This window comes from Rhinopithecus roxellana, chromosome 9 (genome assembly GCF_007565055.1).
Source record: "Rhinopithecus roxellana isolate Shanxi Qingling chromosome 9, ASM756505v1, whole genome shotgun sequence".
Lineage (NCBI taxonomy): Eukaryota > Metazoa > Chordata > Mammalia > Primates > Cercopithecidae > Rhinopithecus > Rhinopithecus roxellana.
The window spans coordinates 53,375,800-53,393,591 of NC_044557.1; the positions used below are offsets into that span (position 1 = coordinate 53,375,800).

Here is a 17,792-nt window from a genome sequence, read left to right on the forward strand (position 1 = left end):
CCTGACCTCATGATCCGCCCACCTTGGCCTCCCAAAGTGCTGGGATTGCAGGTGTGAGTCACCTTGCCCAGTCGGTAATATAAACTTTTAAAAGAGGTTTTGTGCTTGTTGGTTTTGCTTTATTCTTTATTGAGGATTCAATAAAAATCCCTGTTAGAAAAAGGGAGAGAGGGAAAGGGAGACAGGGAGAGGGAGAGAGAAAAAGAACACAAAACATCCAGAAAACAACAGGCTTCAGTCCTTTTTGGGTGTAGTGCTCTCAATTCTTGGTTGATGCCCCAGAGGCAGGCAGCAGGGTCGGCTATTTAAACATCTCCCAACATGGATTTCTGTTTTGAGGCAAAAGTCCCGACAGGAGCCATTTGGACGTTCACAGATCTCCTTGAATTTGCCCCGGCTGCACGCAGAAGAGCGTTATTGTAACCATTCATCAGTCTTTCTTACTTTGATTGAATTACATGGACGTAGGGGCAGTGCTGAGGATAATCTTGTGTGGATTTTGTGTGTGTGTGTGTGTGTGTGTGTTTGTTATTTGTTTCTTAAACACTTAAAAATCTGCTGTCATACAAAAATTTGGATTTTTGGGTGTTCTGAAAATTGAGAATATTGGGTGCACCTACATGACAAAAGACGGAGGTGAATAGCCCGCTCCCCTTTACAAGTTCTAGAGCATGCACGTTTCAGTTTATTATTCCTTATTATCTCCTAACACTGAGGGAGATATCAGCCTTTTAAAAAATATAATGTCTTATACTATGGATTTCCCAGGGAAAGAGAGAAAATCTCTTTGGTTGCTCTCTTTTTTTATTCTACACACACACAACACACCACTATAGATAGGTTACAACAGGTGGATCTTTCAAAAGTAGAAATGAAATATAGACCTAAAAGATCATATACTTTAAGGAAATTGTTAGAGAGGATATTTTTTCTGTGAAAGGGAACAATATTCCTAGTGTTTAACACACAAATATATATGTGCCAGTACTTTTTACACCCTGTGACTTCATCATTCTATCTTGGCACTGGTCTTTGAGGTTGTAATTTTTCTCTAGAAACCATTGCATATATTAGGGGTGAAACATTCAAGGTCTTCTTAAAGCTCAAAAACTAATTTGTTGAAAACATTTAATAGTATTTCTTATGTCCTAAGATATCACTCCCTGGGATGGGCCACCACACTGAGATGTTTAGTTTGAAAAGTGTTTTTAATTCTGAGCAGTCTTGTATGTAACACAGAGCACCTTTTCATGACAACTTCTTGACAATAAGAGAGGTATAAAAACCAGCACTTTTTTTTTCTATTCTGGAACACAAAAGCCAATTCTAGAATAGCTTTCAATCAGTACAGGATTTTAATTACATTCAGTAGATGTCTATTGAGTTGAACTGAAATCCAAATGCATTAGATTCAATTTAACTTTTCAGTGGTCACAAAGCCATTAGTGGATTGATGTGAAGACCAAATACATGCAACATCGTATTTCTATCTATAAGGTGATTGCAAAATAATTAAAGGTTATGCTTTTTTAAAGACAATGATAATTCTAGTTGAGCACTTGGTAGAAACAAGTGAAATCTGAGTTTTTTCATCCCTGAACTTTCTATCTTTTCCTTTTATCTGTAACTAGTCAACTACTATGTATGTAGAGCCCATTGGCCTGGCATAATGGCCCTTTGCAGCTGGAAGAGTCATAAGAGATTAGTATAGTGTAGAGATGAACCAGGACCTGTCTTGTGATATGTGATAAATCACTCTTGAACATCCCCCTGTGCATGTACTTCCAGAATCTGTTCAAGTCTTGGCTTAATATGATTCAGTAAATGATTGTGGAATAATTGGTTAAAATACAGCTATGTTTATCTTGTAACAGTTTGTGTGGAAATTGTTTGCTACTCTAGTTCACAGGTCTTTGAATCATGTGTACTATTTTACTATAATGGACTCTATTGAGCGTTTTATTCAAACATTTTTCAAAAAACTTTACAGAACTACCATTTGACCATAATCTCATTACTGGGTATATACCCAAAGAGATGGGCGGATCCTGGCGAACACGGTGAAACCCCGTCTCTACTAAAAAAATACAAAAAACTAGCTGGGCGAGGTGGTGGCCGCCTGTAGTCCCAGCTACACGGGAGCCTGAGGCAGGAGAATGGCGTAAACCCGCAAGGCGGAGCTTGCAGTGAGCCGAGATCGCGCCACTGCACTCCAGCCTGGGCGACAGAGAGAGACTCCGTCTCAAAAAAAAAAAAAAATTTTTTTTGAAAGTTTACATAAAATACAAAAAAATGGTTAAAGGGAGAGAAAAACATAACAAGGAAGATGTATAACTAAGATAATAAATCACAAAGATAATTGGAAAGAAATAATTAACATTTTATAAAATGACTCTATGAAGAATTATTATCTTTTAAATATTGCTGATGGATATTTTTAAAGAATCTCTTTCTAGACAAAGAGATATATGTTTTTCTTTTTTCTTATTCTTTGTTTAATTTTTGTTCAGGTTTTTAATTCCCACTCTCTCTCTCTCTCTCTCTCTCTCTCATTCTTTTTCTACCAGTCAACAGTTCTCATTGTTAGATTTTTTTTTTTTAGTTTACTTATTTTCACAGGTAAAAGAAGGAACTCTACCAGTATAATATAAATGTTCTCTCACAGTCAGAAGATACTAATGCCTTAAAAGAAGTATGCTTTATTTTAAACTAACAACTGTGGTATCAGTTAATTTAATGTAATAATTACCAATGTGTCTGACTTGTTTTCATTCACATTAGAGGCTTGTTGGAAAAGCAATGAATTGATCACTAATTGGAAATGGTTAGAGTCAACGATTATTTTTTAATAATATTTATTGACTGTATATAATGGGTCTGAATTGGTGCTAAGCAATGAGAATAACACAAAGCAAAGAAGACATCACCCCTCCTTTCAAGAGAATCAACATCTACTGGCAGAGTTTTACTTGTAAGTGTATTATTATCATACCACGTGGAAACGTAAGTAGCAATCAAATTCTTAGGTTTAAAAAAAAATCCCTAGGTTATTCTACCCATAAGCATTTAAACAACTCGCTTCACATCTTTAAAACAAAACAAAATGAAACAAAAACACACCTTGGATCCTACATAACGTTCCAACTACCTTTTATATATATTTCCCGCTTTCCTTATCCAAAGTTCCTGAATATTGTCTAGACTTGCTGCCACCATTATCTCACCTCCCTCTCAGTCCTAAACCCAAATTCTATCCATCCAGCTTCACTCAAGTGACCCATATGTGGTAAATCCCATGGACCTCATTTCAGCACTCATCCTGCTACCCTTCAACAACATTTGACATTCCTGTACATGATTGCAGACTTGAAGCACTATTTCCTCTCTTTCCTCTGGCTTTGCTCTGTAGTGTATTTCATTCACTGTCTCTTTTGCGAATGCCTTCTCCTCTACCAATTGTTAAATGTGAGTGTTGCTCAGAACTGTGCCCTACACTCCACTTTCTTCATGGGTGCTCCATCCCCTATGGCATTAATTGCATCAACACTCTAACCACTTTCAAATTGGTATCAATAGCTGGACGTCAGTTCTTGTAATTGGATCTATTTATACAATTTATTTATAAACACTTTTACTTTTATGCCAAAATTCCTTCAACATAACATATCCATAACTGCAGGCATACAACCTTTCCCCCAAGCAACCATTACTCCTTCCCAATTCTCTTTAGAAAATTGCACAATAATCACCCAGTTGCTATGACAGAAACCTGAGACTCACCCTTCACAGCTCTTCCTAGCTTCAGCACCACTCATATCAAGTCCTTTACTAACTTATCTCTGAAATGAATTAATTTCCCTGTGTCTCCACTGCCATCACCTTAGTTCAAACATCCATAGTCTCTTTCCTGGATTTAATTAATAACTCCCAGCATGTCTCCATACTTCCAACTTTTCAACATATTCCTCTTGCTGCAAGCATAGTAATCATTCTTGAAGCAGTTCCACCTGTACCACTTTTGTGCTTATAGCATTTTGGTGAACCTTCTGTGGCTATAAAGATACTAAGAGAAGCTGGGTTTAGTGGTATTTCTGAAGTATGATAAATAGGATTTTATATATGGAGTGCGAAAAAGAGGGAACTCTAAGACATTTTTCAAGTTAGCTTGAGATATTGAGATAATATCATTTTAAAAGACCACATTTGCGGGGCAAAGACGAAGAGAAGATGGGTTCAATGTCATACCTGCTGAGGTTAGAGCACACAAGAGATACTGCAGATTAGTAACCATGGGAAAGATGGAAACTAGAGGTAGATAGATGTCATAGACATGACTCAAATTCCCAGGAAATATTTGTAGAACAAAGAAATAAGGACCAAGAATGGAATCCTGAGGAATATTAACATTTAAGAAGTAGGGGTGACAGAAGATGAAAAGTAAAGAAGACTGAGAACAACAGATAAAAGGGAAAACCAAAAACGATATTTGAACCCTGGAATTAGGTAAAAATGTGCATTGCTTTTATTATACACTGAGCTCAGTTCTAAATGTCTTTTCAAAAAAAAAAAGAACAATGGCAACAAAATAAAAATAAAATGCCTAGTAGTGTTAAAAATAAAAAAAATTTATTTTTATTAAAAAAAATTTTATTTTATTAAAAATAAAAAAATTTTATTTCTATTAAAAATAAAAAAATTTATTTCTATTAAAAATAAAAAAATTTATTTCTATTAAAAATAAAAAAATTTATTTCTATTAAAAATAAAAAAATTTATTTCTATTAAAAATAAAAAAATTTATTTCTATTAAAAATAAAAAAATTTATTTCTATTAAAAATAAAAAAATTTATTTCTATTAAAAATAAAAAAATTTATTTTTATTAAAAATAAAAAAATTTATTTTTATTAAAAATAAAAAAAAATTATTTTTATTAAAAATAAAAAAATTTATTTTTATTAAAAACAAAAAAAATTTATTTTTATTAAAAACAAAAAAAAATTTATTTTTATTAAAAACAAAAAAAATTTATTTTTATTAAAAATAAAAAAAATTTATTTTTATTAAAAATAAAAATGCCTAGATCCTTGAACACCAAAGGTTTGAACTCTGTGGGTCCACTTACATGCAGATTTTCTTCCGCCTCTGCTACCCCTGAGACAGCCAGATCAAGCCTCCTCTGCTTCCTCCTCAGCCTACTCAACACAAAGATAATGACAATGAAGACCTTTATGATTATTCACTTTCACTAAATGAATATGTTCTGTTCCTTGTAACTTTCTTAATAACATTTTTTTCTACCTTGCTTTATTGTATGAATACAGTATATAATACATATATCATACAAAATTGTGTGTTAACTGTTTATGGTATTGGTAAAGCTTCCAGTCAACAGTAGGAAATTGGTAGTTAAGCTTTGAGTGTCAAAATGTATAAATGGATTTGCAACTGCTCGAGGTGTCAGTGCCCCTATTCTCCATGTTATTCAAAAGTCAACTATAATTTGGTGACCAATTTTTATAAAGTGATCTTTGTGTTTTTATATCTTAAGTAAACAGAGTTAAGTAAATCTTGCTTCTTATTGTATTATACATTACTATTGATCCATGTAAGGCCTTTTCTTATTTTGTTTATTTCCTTCTTAGCCATACCCACCATTTCAATAGGTGACCATTCTGTTGTGTTTAGTGAATCTTTTTTTATGTGTTCTTGTAAAATGCGCTCTGATTAGTGGACATATATATTATTAATTAAATAAGTAATACTGTGTGATGTATTTCATTATGTTCCTTTCTTTTTCACAGGTATCTTTTTAATATCCATTCGTTGTTGTATGTATTTCTAATTCATTGTTTCTAATTGTTACATGGTAAGTTACCATGATGTACAATCATCACACTTTATCCATTGTTTTAGTTAGTCCAGGTCACTATAACAAAGTACCATAGACTAGATGACTTAAACAAAAAACACTGATTTCTCCCAGGTCTGGAAGCTGGAAGTAAAAGATTAGGGGGATGGCATGGTTAGGTTCTGGTGAAGCTCTCTTTTTTGTTGCAGACCTCCAATTTCTCCTTGTGTTTTTATATGGTGGAAGGTTAGCCAGAAAGCTCTCTGAAGTCCGTTTTATGAAGTCATTAGTACCCTCCTGACCTAATTATCTCACAAAAGCCCCACCTTCTAATACCACCGTTTTGTTGGTTAAGATTTTAAGACATAAATTTTGGAGGGACACAAACATTCAGGCCATATCACCTATCTATTCTCTCCATGATAGACACCCAGGTTGCTTCCAACTCTGACCAACAACAATATTGCAATAATGTTTCCATTCACAGATGTCCCTTTATGATCTTATGTAAGAATTTCTTTGGCTTATACATTCAGTGGCAGAACTGATAGGTCAAAGTGTATGCATATGCTTAATTTCAGTGAAGATTGCCACATTGCTCTCTGAATGGCTGGCTCAGTCTACACTCCCTCCACAAGACATATGGGTTCTTGTATCCTCAAATATCAATCAAGAGTTGACACATCTATCTTTTTAAATTATGGCGAGGCTAATCAGTGAAGTGATATTTTAACTTGCATTTCTGATTGATAATTATTTTGAGCATCTCCAGGTATTTGATTTAGTTTCATTTTATATAAATTGCCTATTTTAAATCATTTATCCATTTTTTTGCTAATTTAGTTTTTTCTTATTTGTTGTGTTTGTCAGTTTTGAACTTCAGATATATTCTCCCATTGCATATCTGTCGGATAGATCTGTCCATGATATCTGTATTAGGTTCCTACAGCTGTTATAACAAAGTACCACAAACTGGGTGGACTATGAACAACAGAAATATATTCTTTGTAGCTTTGAAGGTTACAAAATCAAGTTCTGGCAGATAATATTTATTGGTATTAATATTATTTGCATCAGTAACATTATTATTATTAGATTATAGCAAACCCAGGATGCACTCTCAAATCAAAAGGCTAGGCTTCTCAACTGTTCAGGACAAAAACCTACAGGGAGCATACCTTAAGAGTTTCACCAAAGGTCAAGAAACAGCTCTGTTTTTCTGGTTCAGCAACATTTCGGATTTTTTGTTTGTTTGTTTGTTTTCAGTGCATCTGAAGGCTAATTCACAATAATCAAAAGTCATAAAAGACTGATAAACTTGAGTAGAAAGTTATTTCTCAACACTTGTGATAACAATCAAGTGGACCAAATTATCCTTTTCATCTGATCAGAACCTTTCATCTCCTATCAGAAAATGTATGTGGAATGACAATTACTTTAAGTGGGTTATTTGGTAGACCCTGATTCAGAGAAAACAGACTTATCTGGGAATTTTCTACTGTATGGACCTATTAAGCTCGGATAGCCTAATGTACCCATCTCCACCATGGGATAAGATTTACAAGGAAGCCACTGGACTCACCATGCTGTCTGTTTAGGACCCATACCCTTGCATATAACAGGGACAAAGAGAAATATTTGTATACTTCAAGATTCAGATTTTCTTACGCTCCATGTAAGAACAATGCTCTATTTAACACAGCCTTATATAATCATATAGCACAGGTGATTTTGGTACTTCCCTCTTCATTGTGTCCCGGTCCTGAGAATAAATCCTGGATAGCATCAGCTTATTCTAGTCTCCTAAGCAATACACTTAAACATTATTCTTTTGTACAGAGATCATATCTTTATCATTTTTCTATTTTTATCAGACACTGATTTTTCTTTTTTTTTTTTTTTCTTTTTTCTTTTCTTTTCTTTCTTTTTTTTTTTTTTTGAGAGGGAGTCTCGCTCTGTCGCCCAGGCTGGAGTGCAGTAGCGGGATCTCGGCTCACTGCAAGCTCCGCCTCCCGGGTTTACGCCATTCTCCTGCCTCAGCCTCCCGAGTAGCTGGGACTACAGGCGCCCGCCATCTCGCCCGGCTAGTTTTTTGTGTTTTTTTTTAGTAGAGACGGGTTTCACCGTGTTAGCCAGGATGGTCTCGATCTCCTGACCTCGTGATCCACCCGTCTCGGCCTCCCAAAGTGCTGGGATTACAGGCTTGAGCCACTGCGCCCGGCCCAGACACTGATTTTTATCTCCAAATTTACAGGGCCCCTATGATGGCCCTACATGCTATCTGCGATGTTCTTTATTCCAGGTCACTTTTTCTGTTTTAGTAGCCATCATCCTTGTAGATACTGAGGAAAACACCAGCTTTCAAAATCACACACCCACACAATGTCATTGACTATGTGGAAGTCAGCATGCCTTGGGAGTTAGCCAATGTCTCAGGCAGAGCTGAACTCAAGGAGGAAAACTTCCACAATGGTAAGCCGCAGTTCTATAAGACTCTAATTTCTTCTATATCCCCCTTCAAGCTATGCCCACTCCCACCACCATGGCATTCTCATGACAAGAAGGCCCAAGAAAAAGGTTTCTTATATTATCTTATTCTAGAACATTTTCCTCCATTTTCAAATTAAAAGCTCTAATGCATTCAGCATTGACTTATGAAGACCCTGCTAGCTAAATGCTATATATCAGTGAGGAAAGGTCTCTATGAGAAGAGTTTTTAAAATTCGTCTAAAGCACTGATTCTCAATCTCCAGTTCATAGACCATTGCATTAGAGTTTACAGCATACTTGTTAACGCCAAAGTTATTTATTTATTTGGCAAAGAGATAATTCCTGTTTTGTGCAATAAGCCTGGCTAAACAGCAAGGACACAGCTGTGCAGATGGGAGGTTGAGAGGGCTGACTTGGGACACACTTCATTGTTAATGAGTCAGTCATCCAAGAACTCGACATTTTTTTATTTTGGTCTGGAAGATCAAGTAAATCAGGATTTCTATGTTTGGAAACAACTGTTATAAGGCAATTAGTTTGGAAACTATAAGAACAAAAGAAATCAGAGAAGAACAATTACAGAAATTCTAGTCATCCATAGCTATTGTGCCTTGAGAAATAATGAAAGACACTGGCCAGAGAAGAGGGCACTGGACAGGGACAAAACAAAAAAACCCTCCTTTTTCCATCTCAATTCACTCCAATTTTATTTAAATAATAGCTCTCTTTACTCTTATTATTAAGCCTCTGTTGCATGAGGCCTCTGAAACTTTAACTTACTAATATTCCTCAACATAAAGTGTTACATCTAAAATTGGAAATCCCCCAAAATAAGCACACATTTGTTTCTTACCAACTTTGATAAGTGAGGTATATTCTAGTAGAATTCTAAAACAGGTTGATTATTTTCATGACTTAAAAATAAAGACAACTGTTTACTTTGCATGTAGGCATTTTCCCATGCAGGCAGTGTATTTTATCACAGAGGGTAAGCATATGAGAGGTAAAATATTGGAAAAAAAGTTGCTCCGAAATGTTTGGAGGAAAAAAGTAAGCTAGCAACAGAGAAAACATTTTTTTTCTTTATGAGGAAATATCAAGGAGTGAAACAAGCAAGCAAACAAAAGAAGAAAAAGGGAAAATAAAACACAACTGCACACCCAGAGGAGCAAGAGACAGATAATCTATGTAGCCATAAATAAACACCTTGTCAGAGAATCTATACCAATCCAAAGAGGCCAATTTGGGAAGTGGCAGCAATGTAGGGAAGGCTCAATCAAACCAGTTATTGAAAAGAAAAAAGCAACCTATAAAAGAGATAGGAGGTATGCACTGACTCTTCTGTGAGAATGATTACACATTGAATCTACTGGTTTTCATGTTTCCAGGGAGTTTTGATTTTTAGGGCTTGAGATGTAGTGAAACAAGGAAGTACCTTTCCCTCTCCCTTTAGAGCTCTAATTCCCCTTCAGAGCGACCAGAAATCATCTCAGACTACCTCTTCCAGTTCACCCGGCTGTCTTCATTTTCGGGCTAATCCTATATTTTTTCTTTCCTGGCCTATTCTGCTCCATTCTCTCCTAATGGGAGCTGTGCTGGTCAGACTGGAAAGAAAAGGCAGAAGGAAAGAAGTCCTGGGATGAGAAGCAGAGAGGACTCTTATCACCCTCCAGGGAGGCACCCGCTATCTCCCTGTCACAAATGGTCACCGTTTGTTCACTGGTCTCTGTGTTAGTTAATTTTATGTGTCAACTTCACTGGGCTAAGGGATGCTCAGATAACTGGAAAAACATTATTTCTGGGTGTGTCTGTGAGGATGTTTCCAGAAGATATCATCATTTGAATAGACAGACTAAGTAAAGAAGACCCATCCCCACCAATGTAAATTAGCATCTTGCAATCCATTGAGGGCCAGGTGAGAGGGAGAAGTCCAAGTAAGGGCAAATTCTCTCTCTCTCTTCTTGAGCTGGGACAGTCATCTTCTCCTGCCCATAAGCATTTGGTTTCTGACTGAGAGTTACACGTTGGCTCCTTCAGTTCTCAGGCTAACAGACATGAAATGAATCACACCACTGGCTTTCCTTGTTCTCAAGGAATGCTTGCAAACAGTGTATTATGGGATTTCTCAGTCTCCATATTCACATGAGCCAAATTTTTTTTTTTTTTTTTTTTTTTTTTTTTTTTTTTTTGAGATGAAATCTCGCTATGTCCCCAGACTGGCGTGCAGTGGCGTGATCTCGGCTCACTGCAGCCTCTGCCTCCTGGGTTCTAGCAATTCTCCTGCCTCAGCCTCCCAACTAGCTAGGATTACAGGCATGCACCTCCATGCCCACCAAATTTTTGTGTTTTTAGTAGAGACAGGGTTTCACCATGTTGGCCAGGCTGGTCTCGAACTCTTGACCTCAGTTGATCTGCCTGCCTCAGCCTCCCAAAGTGCTAGGATTACAGGCATGAGCCACTGCGCCCAGCCAAGGCAACTCTTGTAATAAATCTTCTTTTATATGTCTATACATTGTCTATTGGTTCTGTGTCTCTGGAGAACCTTGACTAATACAGTCCATATCACTTCTAAAAGCAGGGACCATTCTGTGTAGTTGTGCACTTTATCCTAAGTCTTGAATAGGTAAATTTCAAATATTTTTATATTAAGAATTTTAAGAAAAGGTACTTTTAAAATCCTACCCAATAGCCAAGCACCTCAAAGGTTTTATGTTATTTGACACTGGGAGAGCTTCCCAGATTCAGTGGGAAGAGTACCAAGTAAAGGAAAATCTTTCCCTACAATCTATCCAGTACCTCAGAGTCTAAGAGCTGGGTAAGCACTACATCAACAAGTGCTATATTAAAATCCTGGGTGGCATAAAATACCTGTCACATAGGATCAAGACCCTGAAAACTTTACAAAAAGTAGAACAAGAAGATGTTAACATGAAACAATTAATGAACCAGGCAGGATAATATATTCAATACATAACGGTTCAATTTAAGGGCTAAATTATGTGAAATAAATAATTAGTGAATATATACAAATATGACAAATTAAGAACAATATACATAGAAAGTAAGTTCAAACTAAGTTAAAAAGAAAGGTAGAAGCTATTAGATATTATTTAAATTCAGAAGATAATTATGGTGTTAAGAAAGGTTTAAGATAAAAATTCTGAGTATTGTTATTAATACCAGAAGGTTAAATAGAGCTAAAGACAATTTCTAATCAGGTAAATTTCATTCATATTTCTTACAGAATATTAACCTTCCTAAGGTATTTTTATAAATCTGAATATATAAGAATATTTAAATTAGTAAGAGATAAGGTGTTAATCGTAGTTTAGTCTTCTCTTTAAAATCTAACAAATTTTCCCTGTTTTTAAAATACTCTAATTTTGCTCAAAAATTTATTATCTAAACTAAAATATTTATTCACTCCTGAATAAAAATGTAATTCAAATTAAAATATATTTTTATTTTTGTTATCAGAATAGAAGGCAGATATAAGGGAAAAATTTGTAATTACCCATAATACTCAGACACAGCCACTATTAACAATTTGGAATATATTCTCTAGTTTCTATATGATACTCTTTTTATTTAAAAGGAATCATAACTATATATGTTATTTTTGCCTGTTTTCTTTATCAATTTATCATGAATATCGAAAAATATATACTTAAGATCCATACAATTTTAAGAGCTTTATGTTAAAATTTATTCACATACATTTTTCCTTCAAATGTAATTCCTTACTTATAGGATTTCTTAAGTGGTTCCACTTTTTCCTCTTCATTTTCACTCCATATTGCATAAAATATGTGAAGCTAGATATTTTTTAACAGTTATAAAACCAAGCTCGGTCAGAATTCTCACACACTGGAGTCAAGTCTGGTGCAGAGAAGCAATACCAACCTCAAGTACCAAATCAGAGAATGGCCTGAGATGACAGGTCACTAAATCTGAGTTCAGCTCTGGCTCTGCCACTGTGCACCTATGTCCACTTAGGCAAGACACTGTCCACTTCAAGATCTATGGATGAGACATTGAATGACCTCTGAAGCTCAATCCAGCTAGAGCTCAGATACAAGATAGTCTAGAAGTTAGAATACATGTTGAGTTTAAACATACAGTGCTGGTGGCTGGTCTCCTCAAATTTCATTGGCCTTGGTTTGAAGACTGCTTCCATTCTACAGGTTGCTGGAAGGGTTGAATCCATAATGAAATCTATGCAAAAAACGGCTAAATAAAATTTTGGCCGGTGTTCTAGCATCTGCTCTTTCAGAGGAAAGAAAAAAAAAATGCCTCTGCTGGAGAGTCTATTTTGGCTTTTACAACAATGTCAATCAAAACCTCTATATTCCCCTATTTTCATATGAATGACTTTTCCTTTCTAAATACGTGTTTGTCACATCTTAAATATACTAGAAGTTATTTTTAAATATAAACAAACACTGATGATATCTGCCCATGTTTTCCATTTTTAATATATAAATACAGACTACTCAGAAATGACATATGAATAATAATCAAAAAGTAAACTCCAAAAAACAATTATAAGGTTTTGCTTTCATAGTCTGAGATCTAATTAAACAGATATTTATACTTATAAAACATGTTATAATGTATTAGTAGATGCTAACAAATAAAAATTATCTTATTATACATTTAATTATAAATTTATGGTCTCATATAACTGACCATCAACACTGACAAACAGAACTTAGGTGATGGTGGAAATATTTAATATCTGTGGCATCCAAATATAGCTACTATTGAGCACTTGAAATGTAAGTAATGCAAATGAAGGACTGGTTTTTAAAAGTTACTTAATTTTAATTCATTTATATTTCAATAGCCACATGTGGCTAGTGGCTATCATATTTGACAGCAAGATATAGACCAAGCTTGTCTAACCGTGGCCCTCAGGCTGCATACAGCCCAGAACAGCTTTGAATGCGGTCCAACACAAATTCGTAAACTTTCTTAAAACATTATAAGAGGAATGTGTGTATGTGTGTGTGTGTGTTTTAGCTCATCAGTTAGTATTAGTGTTAGTGTATTTTATATTTGGCCCAACACAATTCTTCTTCCAATTGTGATCCAGGGAAGCCAAAAGATTGGATACCCTGAAATGGATCATATATGGAACAATTTAATTAAGTTCTATCTTTCCATAGGAAAATATTTATAGGATATCTGATGAACGTTATGATATTTTTACTTCCGTAAGAATATAAAATGATTGAGTTAACTTTACATGTATCTGAAAAAAAATCCTAGAAAAAGTTATTAAAGTATTAATTAGGTTTAGCTCCAGACAAAATAGTTCTCCATAAATTACACTTTAAAAATATATGAACTTCTACTTTTGCTTTAAATAACAAAACCATGACCTGCCAAAAAAAATCTTAGCAACTTAAAGTGTACTCATTCTTTTCAGCCTCGGAGCATTTAAATTCAACTTTTCTTTTTTTTCGAAGTATTTGTATCTAAATATCAACATAAATTATGATAAGTGATCAGGCAAGGTACTGAGGGTTTAAATTTCTGTTATTCATAATATGGTTATAATTAAAATAAATAGAATTAAGTATACTACTTGGGTTAAAACAATAATCAAGAAAAAATTAGAATTTAAACTTTTTTAAAAGTTAAAATTCCCATGATTTTAAAGCTATTATAAACAGTAGCTTTCATAGATCCTTTAAAATTTTAGTTAATTAAAACATTTATTGACTTTCACTTGCCAAATTTTAAAATTACATAAAAATATGCCAGAGCTAATACACTTAAGGATGCATGCAATGTACCTCACAACACAGAACAAGCTGGAAAACTGTCAAAATCTTCAAGAAAATAAACCACAAAAATTTACATGCTTTTAACAGTTAATTAATTGGAGGAAAACTGACAGTTTTTGCCCCAGAACCAAAAGCCAGCATTCCAAAGGAAATGAAAGGTGGTCTTAGCGGGTGAGAGATGGGAAATGAGGGTGAAAGCACACTACAGAAGCTGGGAAGAGAGTCGAGTGTTTTTTCTCTGGTTTTAGGGCCAGATGAAGATCTTTCTAGGTTTTAAAAGACTTAAGTGTCCCTACTTACCCATACATGTAATTCAAAATAAAACAACATGGTAAAACACAAACTTTATAGGCCCATTGAAATTGTAATTATTGATTATAAAATCCTGGAGAAGTTAACAAAGTTTCGATTTTTCTCGAAAAATTTTTTGTTTGTTTGTTTATTTGTTTTGTGCTCTTGAAAACAGGCAGATTGGGGTGGATGGTTCCAACAACTAACACCTGATGACTTACCTAGTACCAGATAAAGATAGAGACCAGCTCCTTTACAAGAATGACTGATTACACCCCTGATAAAGTGATCTAAGGAAGCCTGGTACCAATCATAAAATACTGTGGTGATGTTAAAGGGAAGTTTCTAGTTTCAAAATTTGGCACAGAGAACAACCCATTCTCACCAACCTTGTGAGCAAGCTTAGACAGAAGGCCTAATAAATGTGAACTGAATGCCAAGCTCCAACCCCAGATGTTTCCATCTGCTTAAGACCCAAGGAATCTTACTTTTATCTAGAGAGTAGACGAAGAGAGTCTCATCTCCCACTAAGACAAGGAAGAGGAGGGGAACTCAAAAGAGAATACCCTCGACTTAGGAATATAAAGGAAGATGATATTTCTTACATACAGAGTTTGGAGCAACCTGCTTCCTATTTTGACACGAGGCTTGCCCAGTATCCTATAAGAATATCATCACATTAGTCACAGAGCAAGTCTTTCAAGAAAGATGTTGAGTACACTTGGGACAGGACTATAGATAAGTTGTATGGATGTTGTACCTGCTTGGTAATAAATGTCTACATATGCAGCTGAAATTGGTGTTAGATTTTCTTTCATTGCGACTGACCATCTAGAGTAAGGCTTCAGGGTGGAAATACTTATACACTACTGTGGTCTGTAAACACCAAGATGCTGGAATATTCACCAAAAAGTAGCCAGGCATGGTGGCACATGCCTATAGTCCCAGTTGCTGAGGACGCTGAGGTGGGGGGATTGCTTGAGGCCAGAAGTTGGAGGCTAGAGTTGTAGCCTCCAACAGCTGGAGGCTGTAGTTGGCTATAATCACACCTGTGATTAGCCACTGCACTATGGCCTGAGCAACACAGCAGGACCCCATCTCTAAAACAACAAGATTCTGACATTCTCCGAATGAAGAAATTGACTAGAGTGACTCACATTTTTATCTATAATTTTGATCTTTATTAGTATAATAGTTGCACTTACCTATATTTTAAACGGAAATAGAAAAGACCTTTTTTTTTGGTAGAAGGAAGAGCATGGAAGACAATAAAGGAGTACAGATTTGTTACATTGTCTCTCTCTAAATTTTTATTGTGTGAAGGAGAAAGAACACCCTAAATCTATTTAAAAACACATCTATGGCTACTATTACAGAAAACATAAGACAGGGGAACAATTAAAATCCAATGCAGTAGAAGGAGACTACTGTCCCCACTGAGACATTATCAGCTGAGCTTAACTATATTAAGAGAAAGGACAGAAAAAAAAAAAGTGCTTTCATGTTTAGTATTTAAGTATTTATCAAATACAGTACGAGAAAACAAGAAGTGAAGATAATCATGTTAAATAAAAAGTCCCAAAGATATATAGTTGGAAAATAGTAATTCTTCTTTTTGACCCCTCATCTGTCAACTCATTGCCAGGAGAGTTTAGCAAAGTTGATACCCTAAGAGAGAGTCACCTACTGAGAATATATAAATTAATAATGATAGCAAATAGAAAGAAAACACAGGGGAGGAAGAATTTACATCTTGTACAAATTACAAAACATAAGGAGAAGTATGTTCCCAAGAGAAGACAAAGGTTAGATTTGCTTGACTAAACAGAATTTATACTATAGAAGCAGATACTGTTATATTACCAAAAATAAAATAAAATTAGAATGCTAAAAGCGATTTCTCATGATACAAGTCTTGAGTGATATTTAAAGCATTTTAGAGATCTGGTTAAATGAGGGGAAGCCATGTAACTTTGTTGTGTACTTGCAGCCTGGCAAATAGTATGTGCATAGCTAACACATCCACTCTAATGACACAGAAATAAAATCATTCTGGAAACAAAAGACAGATTGGCTATGAGTTTAATCAATTGAATGAGTGCATCACGAGACATAAAACTCCATTAGAGCTACTATGGGCACCACTTACTGAAAGGACTTGGCTAATCAATACGTTAGATAATACAGATATAAGACAATAATCTCTGGACATCCTAAAACTGGTAGAAGAATGTTCATAGAAAACTAGCTTTACATTAGTCATTCTACAACTGGATCCACTTTAGCAATTAGCAGTAAGCTAACTAGAGAAGAGTTGTGGAGAATTACAAGCAAGTGAAAGGTCACAAAAGATAAAACATAATGGTGAGTAAAATGAAGCACTTTTAAGATATTACCGGGAAACCAATCTAAATTTCAACATTAAGCCACAATGGAGAGTAAGACTTGGAAATAGAGCTCCCCAAGCAAAATAAATAAAACTAAAGACGGCATGAAATATTTCAATTTAAGAATGCTGTAGTCTTCTTAACACACAGAGTTGATAGAGTATTCTGAAATGCACATCCCAGATAAAATCTCTTGTGACATACAGGAACTTGAGTAATCATTTAATCAAATAAGTTTAATATCTAAAGCATGTTCTTATCAAATAAATAACTTCAAATTTTTCAAATGGCCAAATTTCAGTTCTAGTCATGACAGAAGAATGGGCATTGGATCACCATCTCACTTTAAACAATTAGAAATATGTGAACCAATCATTTTTAAAAATTGGACACCAGACATCCAAAGTCTGTGATTTTTTTAGAGAAAGGACATAGATGAAATGAGCTCCAAAGTGCAACATAGAAAAGTATCCTGGAAAAAAAGCAATAGTCTTGCTGGGTAAGGAAAACAAATATCAGAGTCAATGGCTGCTGAGGCATCAGAAACTTTTAGGGTATGAAACCACAGAAAAGCAAGCTATACAGAGAAAGATCTCCAGACATCTGCAGAGATATCTCTAAGATTTTGGTACAATATTAATTTGCATCTATACAGGGCAAGACTTCATGAGGCATGGTACAGAAGAGTTACTGGGGACTTGTACTTAATGGAGGCCCCAGAGATTACACAGTGCTGAGAGATATTAATGTTCTGATTATCCTGAATAAGTGGCTTCACTGAACTCCACAAGCATTCAGTTACAAGTCTAGAAAGGCCACACATTAAAAGTAGTATTACTTTGGCCTCAACAGGATAAAACTTATCAGCCCGTAAATTAACCAGCTTCTAGAACAAAACTCAATATTCTTTCATAAAGACCATGAAATATAGGCTCTCAACAATGTAACATCACAATATTCAGCATGTAATCAAAATTAGTAG

At 35.0% G+C, this 17,792-nt stretch overlaps 1 protein-coding gene across 1 annotated transcript in view; it reads right to left on the minus strand.

Moving 5' to 3' along the window:
* Positions 1–234: 234 nt before the first annotated feature.
* LOC115899603 (beta-defensin 108B) overlaps positions 235–17,792 on the minus strand; it is a 53,725-nt gene continuing 36,167 nt past the window's right edge. Inside the window, exon 2 of the mRNA XM_030937496.1 lies at positions 235–397. Within this exon, the coding sequence (XP_030793356.1) occupies positions 235–397 (163 nt within the window). The remainder of the gene's footprint in view (positions 398–17,792) is intronic.